This window comes from Emydura macquarii, unplaced genomic scaffold (assembly GCF_026122565.2).
Source record: "Emydura macquarii macquarii isolate MOO-44397 ecotype Brisbane River unplaced genomic scaffold, CSIRO-AGI_Emac_v2 contig_1043, whole genome shotgun sequence".
In the NCBI taxonomy this organism is placed as follows: domain Eukaryota; kingdom Metazoa; phylum Chordata; order Testudines; family Chelidae; genus Emydura; species Emydura macquarii.
The window spans coordinates 5,617,550-5,634,606 of NW_027131180.1; the positions used below are offsets into that span (position 1 = coordinate 5,617,550).

The 17,057-nt window shown below is 36.2% G+C and overlaps 1 protein-coding gene across 1 annotated transcript in view; it reads left to right on the forward strand.

Moving 5' to 3' along the window:
- Positions 1-17,057, forward strand: part of IL1RAPL1 (interleukin 1 receptor accessory protein like 1) — a 932,016-nt gene that overhangs the window by 12,840 nt on the left and 902,119 nt on the right. The window contains exon 2 of the mRNA XM_067545295.1: positions 6,095-6,200. Within this exon, the coding sequence (XP_067401396.1) occupies positions 6,119-6,200 (82 nt within the window). The 5' untranslated portion in view covers positions 6,095-6,118. The remainder of the gene's footprint in view (positions 1-6,094; positions 6,201-17,057) is intronic.

Here is a 17,057-nt window from a genome sequence, read left to right on the forward strand (position 1 = left end):
AATAACATAAAAATGGCCATATTGAGTCAGACCAATGGTCCATCTAGCCCAGTATCCTGTCTTCCGACAATGGCCAATGCAAGGTGCTTCAGAGGGAATGAACAGAACAGGTAATCCTCAAGTGATCCATCCTGTCACCAGTTCCCAATATCTCCATCCTGTCACCAATTCTGGAAAACAATTGGCAATCCCTGCCAATCCTAGCTAATAGTCATTAATGGACCTATCTGCCATGAACTTATCTAGTTCTTTTTTGAACCGCGTCATAGTCTTGGCCTTCACAGCATCTTCTGTCAAGGAGTTCCACAGATTGACTGTGTGTTATGTAAAGAAATACTTCCTTTTGTTTGTTTTAAACCTGCTGCCTATTAATTTAATTTGGTAACCCCTGGTTCTTGTGTTATAAGAAGGAATAAATAACACTTTATTTACTTTCTCCACACCAGTCATAATTTTATAGACCACTATAATATCCTCCCCCCCTTAGTCATCTCTTTTCCAAGCTGAAAAATCCGAGTCTTATTAATCTTTCCTCATATGGAAGATTTTCCACTCCCTTAATCATTTTAGTTGCCCTTTTCTGTACCTTTTCCAATTCCAATATATCTTTTTTGAGATGGGGTGACCAGTTCTTCACACAGTATTCAAGATATAGGCATACCATAAATTTATAAGGAGGTAATATGATATTTTCTGTCTTCTTATCTATCCCTTTCCTAATGATTCTCAACATTCTGTTAGCTTTTTTTACTTCCGCTGCACATTGAATGGTTGTTTTCAGAGAACTATCTGCAATGACTCCAAGATCTATCTTTACCATATTTAAAGTTAATTAAACAGAGTAGGCAGAGATACTAATCAATGTAAGCAATGTACAAAACATGGCAGGCGTGTATAGCCAACATCCTTCACTTCACATACTATGTTGACATCATCATCTGATAAAATGAATCAAAGGTTGAGAGAATAAGTGCTGAATCAGGCATGAAATGTTTGTCATTCCATGAGTAGGCTGTATATATTGTGTAATTCTTTTAAATAGGCGTATACTTTTATAAAGCTCTAAGTATATACTAACAGAATTTATTTTTTTGAATGGAAGATTTCTTATTTTTTTATGGGCAAATGATCTGCTCAATGTGTGAGACAGGTGTCACCTTCAGATATGTATGATGAGATAAACATCTGCACAGTGCCCAGTGCAAGAGTCTCTGATCCTCTACTGGGGATTTTGGGTGGTACTGTAATGCAAGTAATTATCATGATCCCCTTTCTCTGAAAAAGGATATTACAAAACTTTAAGAAGATTAATAAAAAAGTGTAAATTATCAAGAGAAAATACCCAAGAAAGAAGGCAGTAATGTGTGGCAGTTCCAGCCACAAATAGGATGATGCAATTGAGTGGAAACCCCCACAAAAATCACCAGATCAACTCTGCTAGGTTCCTATTTGCAGACCGAACAGCCAAATGGGTTGTGTATTTCCACTTGCAGCATTTTCACTATTTCATACCACTCTTTAGTGCTTTACCAGTAAATTCTGTTTATTCTGTAAGTTTCACTTATTTCTTACCCTTAAGAGTCCTGCTCAACATGGAAGGTTAAGAATGACTTACAAAGAAATCACAAAGACTTAAGAATCAAAACTTTGTATTGCTTTCTATTGCACGTGATTCTGGCTTTTCATGATTGCTTGACTCTCAATTTAGCTGCTCAGGCTTTTTAATTTTGTAATCCTTGAAAGGGTTACTGTCATGGTCCTTACTCTTTGAAACAGATGTGTTTTTCTCTGATATTTTTAATGCTGTTCATGCTCTCCATGTGTTTCAGGACACTAATGTAGTAAGTAGATCATGAAAACGAATTGACATCTGTTTTTGAGATCTTGATGATTCTAATTTGTTATTAATAGCAGTTTTTAAGAAGGGTCATACTGCCTGGAAATAATTATTGCATAGTTTTCTGGGGAAATCAAAAGTACTGATTTAATAGGGCACTAATGTGTTGCAAAAGGATTCTTGCAACATTTACAGGAGGACTGATGGTGTAAAACTAATTAAATAGTAATTGTAAATAGTAATAGTAATTAGAACACAGAATTAATCACATCTTAGGTGAGTGTCTTAACCACCAGGCTATAGAATCATTTCTCACTCCCTTTCTTTGGCCCACTGACTATATATTTTCATTCATTATGGCAATTCATAGTCATTTTGTATGTAAGTTCTGAAAAAATTCTTTTTTGGCCAAAACTATTTAGTGAGTTCATGTCAAATTCACAAATAGTTGTGGATCAACCCAAACTACCTTTTATGGCAAATAAACTATTGAAAAAATTGCCCAGCTATAGTCAAAACTAATAGTTTTCACAGAATGTTTCAATTTTGATAAATTGGCATTTTTCAATGACAACTTTCACTGAAATTCCCAACCAGCTACAGCAACAAGTGGAAGAAAAGAAAATATACCATATATGCAATATGTACAAGACTCTAACTTAACTTTTGGAATTTCCTGATTTTCAAGTGGTTAATCTTACAATTTAACATTCCATTAATGCAAGTTATTTCCACTTATCTTCACTTAAAAGAGAGGGGGACAGCAAAAGAAGAATCTGGTGGTAATTGCTTTGTACACTTTACAAATTCCACTGACTCTTCCAGGGGAGCTTTTTACCTTACTCTGAAGCTATTCACCTTGCATGGCTTTTTGGCGTGGAAGTTCTTTGAACCAACAGTATGCACTTGTTCACATATGGTGTGGACTTGAGAGAGTATATTACTCTTGAATAAAACATGTTGTTCAATCCAAAACAAGCAAGTTCAATCAAGCTGTTTTTGAATGACCAGCTCTTTGTTAAATCAAAAATTTTCCATCTGGACCAAGCAAAGGCCTTGTCCTCAATGCATGCCAAATTTCATGTTTCAAACTTCAGTTATGTATGCTATAGTCTTTTCTAAAACAATGCGGTGAATTATTTTAATGATAAATGTATATTTTTCCAGGCCTTGCCACACTCAAAAGTAGTTGACAATATTTTGGTCAAACTTTTCAGGCAGATGCTTTCTATGGGAAATTTCATAAGGTGTTGCTTTTGAAAGAGATCAGTGTATGAAAAACAAGTCTTGTAACTGAAATTGTGTTGCAGGTTTAATTATACTGGTAGCTACCAAGCATCCACTATAAAACTTACTAGGACCTGTCATAGCTGTCTTTAGAGGGTTAACTAATATTTCAAATGAGCTTAAAAATATTCAGATGAAAGATTTTGAATGATTGTGAAATTTTATTATTTAGTTCGTTCAAAAAATTAATAGGCCAAATTTAGAAGAGAAATTTGATCCGCTGAGTCCCTCACATATTCATGTTATATTTACCAATGCCGTCTTAGACAGATTCAAACTTTTGAATGATTGAATGATTTTGTTATGAATATATATTTTATTTAAATTTTCTTTTACAATAGGCAATGGTCTCTTCAACCATATGGCCATAAGAAAAATGTGCTTGGATCTGTTTTCACAGCCAGAATTTATTTGGTGATCTTGCAGTGCATAGTAAAATCCTGTAGTGTTTGCACAGTGTTTATTAGACTCACACAGAGCAAGGGGTTGGCTCTCACTGGATCCCCAGAGGCTGAAGATATCAGCTATAGGATTTCCTGCAGCATCAGTTAGTGCTGTGACTGAGAAATGGGATTTTGGTTTCAGAAATGTTTGACTCAGGCCTGCTGTGCAATGTGGCACAGTGCTTTAGATGTAGCTGTTCTGGTTCACCTCTGGATAATTAGCTTCATTTATACCTTTTAAAAGTATATACAAATTCTAAATACCAAAAATCATGTGTTAGAGAGCTAAAATTGTGGCTGACAGTTAGTATTAGGCTGTATCTCATTCACAGAAATCCAGACAGCTTTATCATTTAATTCCTCAACCTGCTAGTTAATTTGACCTATTTTTTTTTAATTTTTATAGCTTCTCTTTCAAGGGTTGTGGTGACCCCTGGTGATTAATGGTAAATGGAATTCCCCCACCTGAGAATGCAAATCCACTAGAATTGGTTCTGAGCAAGTGAATGAATTAATACATGAAATAACTGCATAATAAATATATAAGCATTAAGTTTCTGAGATAGCATAATGTGTGACTGTCAAGCCGTATTTTCCTGCTTTCTCATCTCTAATAAAGCCATAATCATAGCTGTTGCAGGTTTGATGCTCTTGGTTCCCAAATGTCTTGAAAAGTAAAACTGTGCTGTAAAAGAATTGACAGTGACATTTTCAATGTGGTTCTGCAGTCTTTATCTAAGAAATTCTGCCCTTCTATATGCTATGCTACATCTGCCCCATTTCTTACCTGTTTTTCCCACCTGCTTTAAGACAATAATGACATTTAGGGTAACATTTTCAAAAGCACCAAGAGACTGACTTAGGAGCCTAAGTCCCACCTTCAGAAGTGACCAGTTGGCATTTCCTTAGTGGGCATTTAGGGACCAGTGGCATTTGGTATCACTTCTAAAAGTGAGACACAGGCTTCTAAAACATTTAGGCACTTCTGAAAATATTACTCTCTAGGTCCAAAACAAAATCCTATTGACTTCAACAGGAACAAGGATAGGGACTTCCTTTATATCATTAAAGTTTCTCTCCCTGTGGCCATATCTTTACCTTGTTCTGACAAACCTGTGTATAGTTCCCCTCATGAAATTTATACAGATGAGTGTGGTTGGGTAAGAGTGGGATTTGGCCTTCATCCCATTTAAAAAAATATAGCAGAGGATGGTCCAGAGATCTGTCAAATTCAGGGCTATCCATATTGGTTCCCTCTGCCTCAGTGCTAGTGCCTGGCATTCTGAGGGTCAACCACAGGCATCTTAGCATGATTTCAGATGACTTATAGGCTAACAGAGCTTCCTTTATACACAATCCAGTGTAATGGGGATGCCAGACCACTGAGGGACTTCATGCAAAAAAGAATGTCCAAAGTGGTGGAAATCATTGAATTCCCTACTGGTTTACAAGGAGGGTGGGACTGAATAGTGCACTGGATCCCTTAAACCCCTTCTGTCCCTCATTATTATATTGCTCACCCTATAGAGCATGTTCTCTGGGACCTAGGAACAATAGTAGCGCATACCCATACACACTCCATACATAGGGGCTGGAGATTCTGTAAGTGGACCTCTAGGAGATGAATAGTGACTATATTGGAGGTAAATGCTTATGCACTCTTGACTCCTGTTGAAAGTAATGGTATTGTACAACTGCTTCCATAGGTGCTGGAATTAGCAGTGTAGGGGGTGTGCCAGCACCCCCTGGCTTGAAGAGGTTTCCATTATATACAGGATTTACAGTTTCGTTCAATGGCTCTCAGCACCTTCACTATAATAATTGTTTCTGACTGTGCCACAGTGTACTTTAGAGTGAAAGGTTATTCAACTGTTTCCCTTATAGGTTCTTAAGATTCCTTTTATAGTTATTGGAAAGAAGACCAGACTATTTTTATTAACTCTTCAGCATTGAAGATGCAAAGGTTTCTTATCAGCCATTGAGACTGAGCCAATGAAAACAAAATCAACTGCAGATGGACATTTCAATTTTACTTTTTTCTGTAAGAGGTTAATAAAAATAAACCGAAATGTTTTGTCTTGGTTGTTTGCAAAAAGAAAAACATAGCCTTTATTTTGCCAATTCAGGAAAAGGATCAAATTCTTTGCTGGCGTAAATTGACTTTAGTGAAGTTTGACCCAGCAGATAATTTGTCAGATGGTTGTAATAGTTAGATTGATCCACATGTAGTGCATTTTCACATTGTGGACAAAATTACAAATCTTTCCCCTTACAGTGGTATGGAGACTCCAGAGCTAAACCTAAAAAATGAAATCTTCCTGGTATTACAGTGACTTCGGCTCTGGTTTTTGTAATGGTCTTTGGTGCTAGCCCAGCATGTTAGCACAGGAGTTGAACTGAAGTGACACTTCTTCAGTTTCTTTTTTATGATTTAATTACTAAAATGTATTTCAGCAAAAATATCAAAACAAAGCTTTTTAATATTCTTACAGGATATCTTTTTTTTTTTTTTTTTTGTGTGCTTTAGGGAGCAGCCTTTAAGAGCTGGAAGATGAAAGCTCCTATTCCACACTTGATTCTCTTGTATGCTACTCTTACTCAGAGCTTGAAGGTTGTGACCAAAAGGGGCTCAGGTAAGTAGATTTTCTTCCTTTTTCCATTAAGTTTGATGTTGTGGTTACAATTTGTATGTAAAGCATGTTTGGGACTTAGGAAATATACAGTAAGAAGTTGTTTCATTGCTTTCTGGACACAGTGGTTAAAAGGGTTTCAAAATCAGCAACAACAAAATGGAATATTTTTAACCCTAGAGATTTATGGACTAGTCTCTGGTACATTCCTTTGACTAAACTAAATGCAGCAGGCTATGGATTAATTGAAGTCATATAGATAATCTAGTGTCTTATTTTCTAAAAGGAGATCACTTTTTTATAATTGTTCTAAGTTATTCTCAGTTGAAGAGAATGTGATTTGTTTTGTTTTTTATCTAGCATTATTGCAATTGTAACATTAGCTTGTATTTGTGACTGTATTTGTTTAGTGATTGTAGACCTTCTAGAACAAAATTTTTTAGATATGCTGTTGAGGTGATTTTTATTTATGCCATGCAATTCTGTAAATCAAGGGACAGAGTCAAACACATACATTCAATACCACTAGAAATAATAAACAATGTGACTTCTCTTAGTAGAGGGCCACTCAGTTGAGGATGAATGGATTAATACACCAAAGCAAATACTGACAATTGTTGCCTCCGCCTGAGTTGCTGAAGATTTACACAATTTTCATATAACTTTTAAAGAGGAGTTGAGTCATGGTATTAGCAAGCTATTTGCATATTGATATGTAATAGGAATAAAGGAGCTTCAGTACTAGTCATGACAGTTGATTTTGGCTGTCATCCTTCATAAGGGCTTGATTTTCTTCTTAATCGTTGTCTTGAAGTTATAAAATTGTACAATGAAAACTTTACAAGACACTAATTTATGCAAACTCCTGCAACAAAGAACCCACACATATATCAACTGAAATTCTGATTCTTTGTTAGACTACTTCCATGGGGTAACCACTTTTGTTAGTCTTGGAATGCTTGTTTAAGATAGTTTTCACTTTATTATTTAGTCTCCTGGACACTAAACCTGTATTCTTTGTATCTCCAATCTCCATTAATTGAAGTCAATTAGAAGCAAAGTGATGCAGGATTGGTCCCTAGGTCATCTCATATTTTTGATAAGTAATTAAAGTAAGAAAAAGATTACAATTATCAAATTTCAAATGTATATCATTTTGTAGTGATCCACCCTGAAGCTGATGAAATACCAAAAAAATTCAAATGGTCAGAAGTGTGCGTGCATGGGGGGACGGGTGGGGGGCAAAGGTCGGGAGATTTATTGCCAGTAAGAAGCAGTACTACAATGTTAAGGTGTTCAAAAGACAGGACATTCCAAATTTGAAGTTGCTCCCAAAAAGTGATTTAATTGATGTTGCATATTCTTTGTGATGTGCAAAACTGCCATAAATTTTAATACTTTCCAGTCTATTAAAAGGAGAACATAAAATAGAAAATACTAAATTTGTACAAAATGGTTCAGCTATATTTGGGTTAGAAATATTGATCCTAATCCTGACACATAAAAATGTTGGAGTTTTGGCATAACCCATTAAAGAGAGAGGCATCACCTGAAAGATTCAGAATTTAGGATATTTTTACTATTAGAGCCCAAGTCCATTAAAGTGGAGTTGTACTTTATGAATTTATCATTATCATGTTGCATCATTTTTTGTCACAAAAATGGCTTTTACCATGACGTTAAGGGGCCATAAGAAATGGCCAACTATGATGTGTATACCTGTGTTCTGTTGCAATCTTGCACAATGGTGTTTTTGGTTTTCTTCATCTCACTTTTGTCTCTAATTTTTCTTCTGCTATCTTCAATTCAAGAAAAATTGTGTTGAATTTCACTTTTGAAAACCATGAGTGCATTCTGTCTAGCCAAAGCAAGAAAAAATTCCCGTAGCTCTTCAGTGAAATATGACACACTAAATTCACCCATACGATACTGGTGTAATAAAGAAGAAAATTATAAATCAATACCTGATTTTGACAAAAAACTGAAATTACATTTGTAGCCCTGGAGAAAAAAAGAAGAAGAAATCAGAGCTAAAAGCCAAAAGTAAGATATACTTTTCTATTGATTAGACATAGGATTGGGAATCAGCAGACCTAAACAGGCTCTGACATTGAATTCCTGTGTAACCACAAGCAAAACTTCTCTAGTTTTCACCTGCTGAAAAAATAGACTACAGAACTATATTTATCTCAGATGTGGCAAGAGGCTTCAGAAATGGTTTGTGAAGCACTTTCAGTTCCTCATATGGAAGGTGCTGTGTAACCACAAGACAATATTGAATTGATCTCAGGAATTTTTACTCAGTATTTAATCAGTCCTTACTAAGGCTACATCATCTCATTGACTTTGATGAGAATTTTGTCTGAGTAAACACTGAAGACTAGATTCTGTTAGCATTGCTCAGGATGAGTAGTGTCTTACACAGACAGCAGCCCCATTGAACTCAATGGGATTTGTTGCAGAATAATGAACTACTCAGTTTGAGCAAGGGGGTAGAATTTGTCCCTTGTACATAGGAAGGCTATTATTAAATCTGCACTTATTCAGGAAAAATCCCTTTCACTGTAATGGGCGTTTTGCCTGAAAAAGGGCTGCAGGATTTTGCACTAAGAAAGTAAAATTGTTTTTTGGAGAATAATGCAACTTTCTGGGGACTACTCTTAGAAACACAGAAAAAGGCTAGAACTAGAAAAACAGAACTTTTGTTCTATGCGGAAACACTGACTTGAGTGAAAAAAATCCTCTGCCTCTTGGTTTATGTTTACTTGGGTTTCTCCATGAAAGCCAAAATTTGTTTCTATGTGGATCAGGAGTTCAGCTGATTTTATTTTTATTTCCCTGGGAAATCTTTTGTTGCTCTGGATGGCTAAAGTACACTTCAGTTGTTTTAAAGTTGAATACCACTACACTTCTTATTTTCCTTGCATAAAAAAATCAGAGACAGGATAAAAAAGAAACCAAAGCACACTATAATGTAGGAAGTTTAGAATGAAAAAAGCCCCAAACCAATCAGGTAACAGTTACTTTAAAATCTGATTTGATCTTTTATTTTTGAAGTCACGGTGCATTATGGAGAACACTAAAATGAGGAGGGGAAAATGATATTTATGCTGGTAAATAGAAGATTGAGAATAATCGCATATTCTTTAAACTATGAGTTAGAAAAGAATGAGATTGCTTACATAATATTTCAGGATGTATACCGCAGATGTCAGAATTTACAACTTCCTGTTTCTTTCACTGTAATAGCTGAGATATACAAAAAAAAGTAAACGTTTTATTTCCTAATTTTGATAACTAATTATTTATACTTTATTTGCGGTCTTAAAAAGTAGGTGTTATCATTGATGAAACCACATTTACTACAATTTGAGCAGTTTATATTACCTGATATTCACTAGAATTTTTGGGAGGGGCAGATGATGTGCACTTACAATACTATTTTGCATTCCAGTTTTCACTTGTGAGTTTCATTTGTTGTTCCGTAGGATCACAGCATTAAAACAAAACCCTTCTAAAGTTAGTGGACCAAAATAATTTTGTCTCCATGTCTTCAAAGTAATTGAAGTTCAAGTACAGAATTATCACAAAACCGGGTCTACCAGCGTCTTCTAAACTTTCCCTTTTGATGTTGGAAAGAATTGTGTTTTTGTTTTATGCATAAGTATAAAGAATATCTTAGTTTTTAAATATCTGTAATGAAATATGTTGAGCTTTTCTAGTGTGTTTGATTTTCAGAAGGTTTTTAATTTGCAAATTGTTTCAGTTGTGATGCCACTTAATATGGTGGATCTCTGCAAAAATGCAGACTGCATCATAATAGTGGAACTCACCAAACTAACCCGTGTGCACAAGAAAGAGGAAAAAAATATAAAATTGTTCTTAGTGGACTCTCCCTTTCCTCATCCCCCAACCATTTCTGCACTTCCATGGTCTATGCTACTTGTTGCACAGTATCATGGTAGACTTCTAATGACCCTTTTTGCAGAATTTCCATGACTCAAGTGGTAATGAAGTGCTAGAGCAGAGGGACACTGAGCATCTTCCGATTACAGGTTTAATGGTATTATGGTAATGTTCTGCCTAACATATAAAAACAGAATAGAAGCTAAAGGGAAGGCAGGAAGGATGGAGTAAAAACTGTTAAAACTATTTTGCATAATCTTATAATTTAAACCATCAGCTCAAGCAAGTGGTAATTTTCTGGTTGTACACACACAGGCTAAACTGCTGAATTTGTACTGGCTAGAAGTGCCTGGGGTCTCTAATAGGTTAGCAGACTCTAAGACCTTGTGTAGGAATGCAGGACTTTTAATGTAGGATTTAGCAGCTAAATCTAGATTGATTCATCAAAACTCTTCATGGAGGACATAAAGGAGATTTTTGGGCCAAAAGGAAAATAAGATGAAGGAGGTTCAGAAGGGAAAAAACAAAAATTGGAAAAGACACTTGGGTCAAAGTGTATGTAGTATAGCTGTTTCCATGGTAACAAGAAAGCTAAACAACAGGAACAGGGTGAATTTTGCACCTTAATTTGGGGTCTGTGTGCTCTGTTGATTTTGGGGTATGTGGCCTGTTCTCAGGGTATAATAAAGGTGAATTTTTTAAGCATTTCTGAGTTGGCAATTAATACAGAGCTATGTATAAGAACAGAAAACAGCTAGCAGGAAGTGTGTTCGATAATATGATATTTGAACTAATGTTTAGATCTATTCATATTTTTTGGCATTTTAATAAAATACTTTTAAAGTGGTTCAAATTATGCATTTCATAAAACAATGGCTGGAGAATTTTAATCTAATCCAGTGGTTCTCAGCCTATTTACCATTGTGGGCCACATATGCAGATCTCTCTGTGTTATGTGGACTGCATCAAACAATATGTATGATCTCTATGGTCTCACCTTGATTTTCCTAACAGATGGGAGTGACTTCAGCTTCTCTTCCCACTGGCCTAGTCTTTGCTCAGCCAATAGGAATGCAGAGGTGTGGCAGAGCCAATAGCAGGGCTGGGAGCCTCTGCAACACTTTTTAAGTCTTGAAACAGCTGGGGAGTCAAGGTAGGCAAGGTCTCCGCAGGCTCTGTGCTTAGTCTGCAGATGCTGCAGATTTCATCATGATCTGTGCCTCACCTTCACATGCAGACATGTTAAAAAGGCAGGAGCAAGCTCCTTGTGACACCAGTAGAGACAGGGCTGCTGCTCAGCCAGTGGAGGAAACTGCCACCGCAGGCACATTCAGGAGATGATTATCCTCAGACAGCCCAGCTTTGGAAGTTTAACACCACCAGTGAGCCATGGGGACCCCAGCCCTGCAGGGGCCAGGCAGCCCACCCAACAGCAGGGCTCCAGGGTCAGAACCCATCATGACCCCTCCCACTGCCGGGAGGCCTGGGGGCATCTGCCATTGTCATTCCCACTGCCAGCCATCCCCACTGCCCCTACAGTGCGGGGGGGGAGTGAAGGGGGAGCAGGAAACGGATCCACAGACCCCTCCTCATGGAGCGCTGCTGCCACCAATTTGGGGGGGGGGCAGGACACAAACGTAAGCATTGGCTCCCGGGAGCCGGAGACCCACGGCATGCCACTGCTCCCTCACATCTCAGGTGAGTGTACTTCCCACTGGTCTATTAACTATTTTGAGGTCTTGTGCTCTCTCTTGATTTTAGTGGAAAAAAATTGATGCAACTTCTTGTTGCAGAATAAACACATATTGAAATATTTCTCAAAATGGAATTGTTCCTGACCAGCCCTAGTAAACACTGATCCTCCTCTCATTCCCATATATTTCCACTTTATTTTACTATTTTTTCCTCACTATTGTTCATTGGAAATCCAAATGCCTCCTGGTCCTAGTGTGGTGAGATATTTTATATTAAACTTTTATATTAAGTAGGTTCTTCCATATTGAAAAATCATAGGTATCTAACACTACCGGTAACAGTTTAGAAAAATACATCTGAAAGAATTGCAAAAAAATGTAATTTACTTTTTTCTCTTTCTGGTGTCTCCTTCCTTGTTTGTTTGGTGTTTGTTTTTATTTCTTTCTGATATTTTCACAATCAAAATAAACTGAGTCAGTAGCAGTTTTGTTTGTTAGTTTTTTAGTCAGTTTCATTTGCTTGAAGTGGTAGGCTGTTGCAATATCAGGAAACAATGCAGGGGGACTTTTACTCTGGCTTGCATCTGGGGTGGGGGGGCTGGAAAAAGGCCACTAGAACTTAAACAAAATGAAAAGTGTGTTTGTCAGGTCAGCTTTGGTCTTATAATATCTATATCTATTATAGGATCAAATATTATTCTGTAAAAAACAACGTCCATGTATGTTATCCTTTAGTATAATACTACTTGGATCCTGCCTTCCTTGCCTTTCAGTTAATCTGTATTTAGATTTTTTCCCGGAAAACTATGCTTAAAAGAAAAGATAAGGAAATAACACAACATTTTCATAATCACATGGTTTCAAAATCACATTTGGTACAATATATTTTGGAAAGGCTTTTGTTGCAAATTTTTCATAGTCTTTTCATAATCAAGATCAAGTTACACAGTAATCAATAACAGCCTGTTATATCTTGTTGGCTTCCTTCTCAATTGCTATTAATTTAAGAAACCAATTAAAATATAATAGACTGGATTGTAGCTTTGCTGATTGTGATATTAAATGTAGATACTAACTGAAATGTTCCTCTTGAGTGGTTTGTCTTCATGGAAAATATTTCTAAATTTTAAATCTGGAAAAAAAAAAATCTTGCATTGCTGTATGTATTTGAGGTTTATCCTTTAAAGTTACAGATAAATCTGTCTTTGAAAATCTCTCCTGACTTCAGTGCTGATTGGATTCTCCCCTCCCCAGCACTTTCAGTTCTATTCCACAAGGTTTTTATCAGCTGTGCTAAAAGGGTTAGGATTAGTAATATCATGAGTCTCTCCATACGGAAGTTATACATTTCAAGCCATGGCTCTGATTTAGCAAGCTGCTACATGTGAGAATCAAGATTCACAGATTCCACATAAGTAGAGTCGTTTGCAGGGTCAGGACCCAAATTTGTTAATAAAAAATAGTAATGGGTATGATCTACTAACTGCTTTTCCAATTATAGTCCAGAATAATGTGGGGAAAATATGGCAGTCATATATCATTAAAAATTGGACTTCCAAACCTATTCTTTCTTTATTTTAGGCTTAGCAGTGATTGTGTGTGTGTAATTATATGCTGCTTTACATGGTATTCTTGTTATTGCCTCTATTGATTACAAGGCATGTTAATGCTTCATCTTGTAGGAGAAGGGTTGGATTGATCTGCTCTGCATACTTTTAAACATGTGATCATGAAGGTTGTGATTAAGAAGGATTCAAGGATTACTTTTTAAAGGAAATCAGAGGAATTTGGGGAATGTCATATTTAGAGCTTTTCAGAAACCCCCCCCCAGAAATAGCATTTGCAGAGCTATTCAACCACAGTGTGAGATTTTCTGTTAAACATTGTGACTTTGAGGGGAAAAAGTATTAATTACATTTTATTATATTAGCAGAAACACATACTTTAAATTAAATTACATTTGTAGTAATTTACCTATTTTGTTTGACATTTAATATTCTACATTCTATTCTGTTATACTTGACAAAGCATATTTCAGATTTATTCAATGATTTTTTTTAAAAAAAGTTGCTGCTTTAATGCAATGACTGGCTTCAAATTACTGTTTTTAACATCAAATTAATTTACTTTATATCTTGAGCACCTAATAATTGTGTATACCACATTCAAACATGGCTAGCTGAGTAGTTCTAAAAGCAATTGTATTAATAAACTAAAACAGGAAACATGTTGCCCTGTTCCTAGATGTGAAAAGAGTACATTAGATTGAGCAGGAGTGAAGAAATCTAAATTCATTTTCATGTCCATTAGGGTTAAGCACCCAAATCCCACAAATTTCAGTATCTCCTCAATCCAGAGAAGAGCAAATCTTTTGCCATTAGCTTTTTAGTTCTTTGCTATTTCAACATTATCTTAATAACAGATGTAATGTGTATCAAATGGGACAGTTTGGTTGTGAAATTATTTAATAGCTGGATATATAGGGAGTGACTTCTTCCCTGTGGTCAATGCCCCTGCTTTATTTTTTTAACTACTTTCTTATTTTTATGAGAAAGAATGGGTCCAGCCTGCTTTCTTTGCCAAAGCCATGTTTACCTCAGCCATTTTGTGTCCTTCCTCTTGTACAGTTAATCTGGCATTCACTAGGTGATCATTATGGAAAGATGTCATCTTGAGAGACTCTTTATACAGTGCAAATGTGGACTTGTGTGCTGTATACTTCGTTGCTGAATTGTGACCCCAATCTCTGTGGACATTATGGACCAGATTTTCTTCCCTTGTTCATATTGGGTTTGATTCTGATAAGTGCTGAACATGTCCTGACAGACACTGAGTGCTCCCTGCTCCCTTTGAAAATGTAATGGGAGTTGAGAATGCTCAGCACCCAGCAGAATCAGGACCATTACTCAGCAAGGCATTCAAGGCTTCAGTAGTTCTATTTGCTGAGTAAGGTGCTGAATTGGCCTATCTAGACTATAGGGTTTTGGTTGTTGTAACTCATTAATTTGATTTTCAATTAGCCTAAGCTTTAGTCTGAACCATAATCAGGGACAAATATCAGTAGAGGACTAGACTAAAATTTACAATTTTGAATTAATTTGCGTTATTTGGCAATCAATTAAGTTGAATTATGGCACAACCCGAACTCTAATCTAAACAGATCCAGTGTGAGCAAGGGTGTCGGATTCTGGTCCTAAGGCATCTTACTGTAGGTTAGTGTTTCCTAAAGTGTAGGTAGTATTGCATAATGCTGCAGTATACAGCTGACTTGATATTATTTGAACAATGAACCCTAATTCTTTTCAACTTAAAAAAATCAGAAACCTTGTGTGAAGTTGGAGATTTAGGTTTGTTTTTTGTAAAGTTGAGTAAGAGGGCATTAGAGTTCAATGTAGCCTATACCACAGACAACATTATATGTCCTTTTTGAAGCTAACAGTGGTAATGAAAGAACCTATTTCTAAAAGAGACAGGAAACCTGTAGTGGTTCCATTAGCAGTTAGCTATAGCTGTTCTTTTTTATATTTAGCCAACTTTATTGAAGTTTTTTCAAAATAGCTTGACTCTCAGAATTTCTCTGAAGGTGTCTCATTGTGCAACTGGAATTAAACTCTGAGCCAATTAAATAACAAAAGTGTTCCTTCCTCCCCACATGTTTACATCCCTGGCAATTTGGGGAAAAAATCATATTCCCAGCACAGCTGCTAACATTTTCTCCACAGATATTTTACAAATAAATTATGTTTACTAAACTGTCTTTCCTCCTGCTGATTGGGGCACAATGCACCTATTTATAGTGAACTAGGATTCCCTGTTGAAAGAGAACCTTAACACTAATCAAACAGAAAGTAAAGTAGCAAAAGGAACCTCATACTGATGTGAGGTTCCTATCACTTTTTCTTATGAAGAATGCAAAATAAAATAAATGAACACTGCAATGCCATCTGGTGGTTTTATTAGGATGTTGAATAAACAAAGGAAAGACAAAAAGGATGCAGTGCATAGTAAAAAAAACCCTCTGAAATAATACAGTAAAAACTGGTTCTACTGAAGAGACAGTTATAACCTGATCAGTGCTAATTAGAAACTCTTAAGGACACACTTGAAATTTTAGGCCCTCAAAGTGCCTTACAGCAAACATGCTGTTTGTGTTGTGTGTTGTAATTATAAAGATGAGAATTCTGTTACAGTTCTGTTTTTTAACAGCTTGCTGCAGAAATTGAATTAATGAAGGTGGAGGGGAGGATCAGATCCTGTTTCCAGTTATACCACTGTGATTTACTACAGAATAACTGGAAGAATTTGGCCAGTGACATTCTGTTCATCAGCAAATCAGTGAGCATGCAAATTGTCTCAATCAAAGAGCATAGGCAAAGACAGGTACATGAAAAGCACACAACTCATGGTGATATTTTTAAAATCTTTCAATTCCTCTGGTTTTCTAATCAATTTAAAAAGAGAGAGCCCTTTTTAAAAAAAGCTTTGGAAGTAGATGGTTCGAAAGATGCTAATCACTATAATTATGAGGAAAATCAGCATACAAAAAAAATACATAGGAGCCTAAATAGAAGTTATTTCAATGTTTTTTTAAATAGCAAACCATTGTTTTAAACTGGGGTAGACTCAGCTTCTAAGATTGAGATGTGTTCTCCAACTCTAAAAGTTGTTGAGTACTACTGTTGAATTCCAGACAGCTGTTCAGTTTGATTATGTTCATGCCCCTTATTCATTATCTGCAAACATTTGCACAAAATGTTGTTGGTGAATGACTGTCCTCCTTATGAATACCCATGTTGATGCATGAAAAACAGTATTCCTACATGAACAAGACTATTTGCTGCTATTCTTTTTTTAAAAGAAAAGTCTGTCATAGTGGAGCAGAAACAATAGCATTGGTGAAATCCTAGCCCTACTTGAAGTCAACAGGAGTTTTGCCACTGATTTCAACAGGGCCAGCCTTTCCCACCAAGTAATTCAGGTGACAAATGATATAGACTAATGAATAGTGAACAGTTCACAAACAATAGGCTGAAAATTCTTCTTAACTAACTAACGTGTTTGCAGAAATCAAAATGGATTTGTGAACTTCTTTCAGACAAGTGTTGAAATTTGGATGATTTATTTGCATCTTACAATTCAGTTAGTTACAATTCAGTGGCTAGGGAACTCACCCAGGATGTGAGAGACCCCTTAGTCAATTCCCTCCCCTGCCTGATGGGGAGAAGGGATTTGAATATGGGTTTCTGACCTCTCACATGAG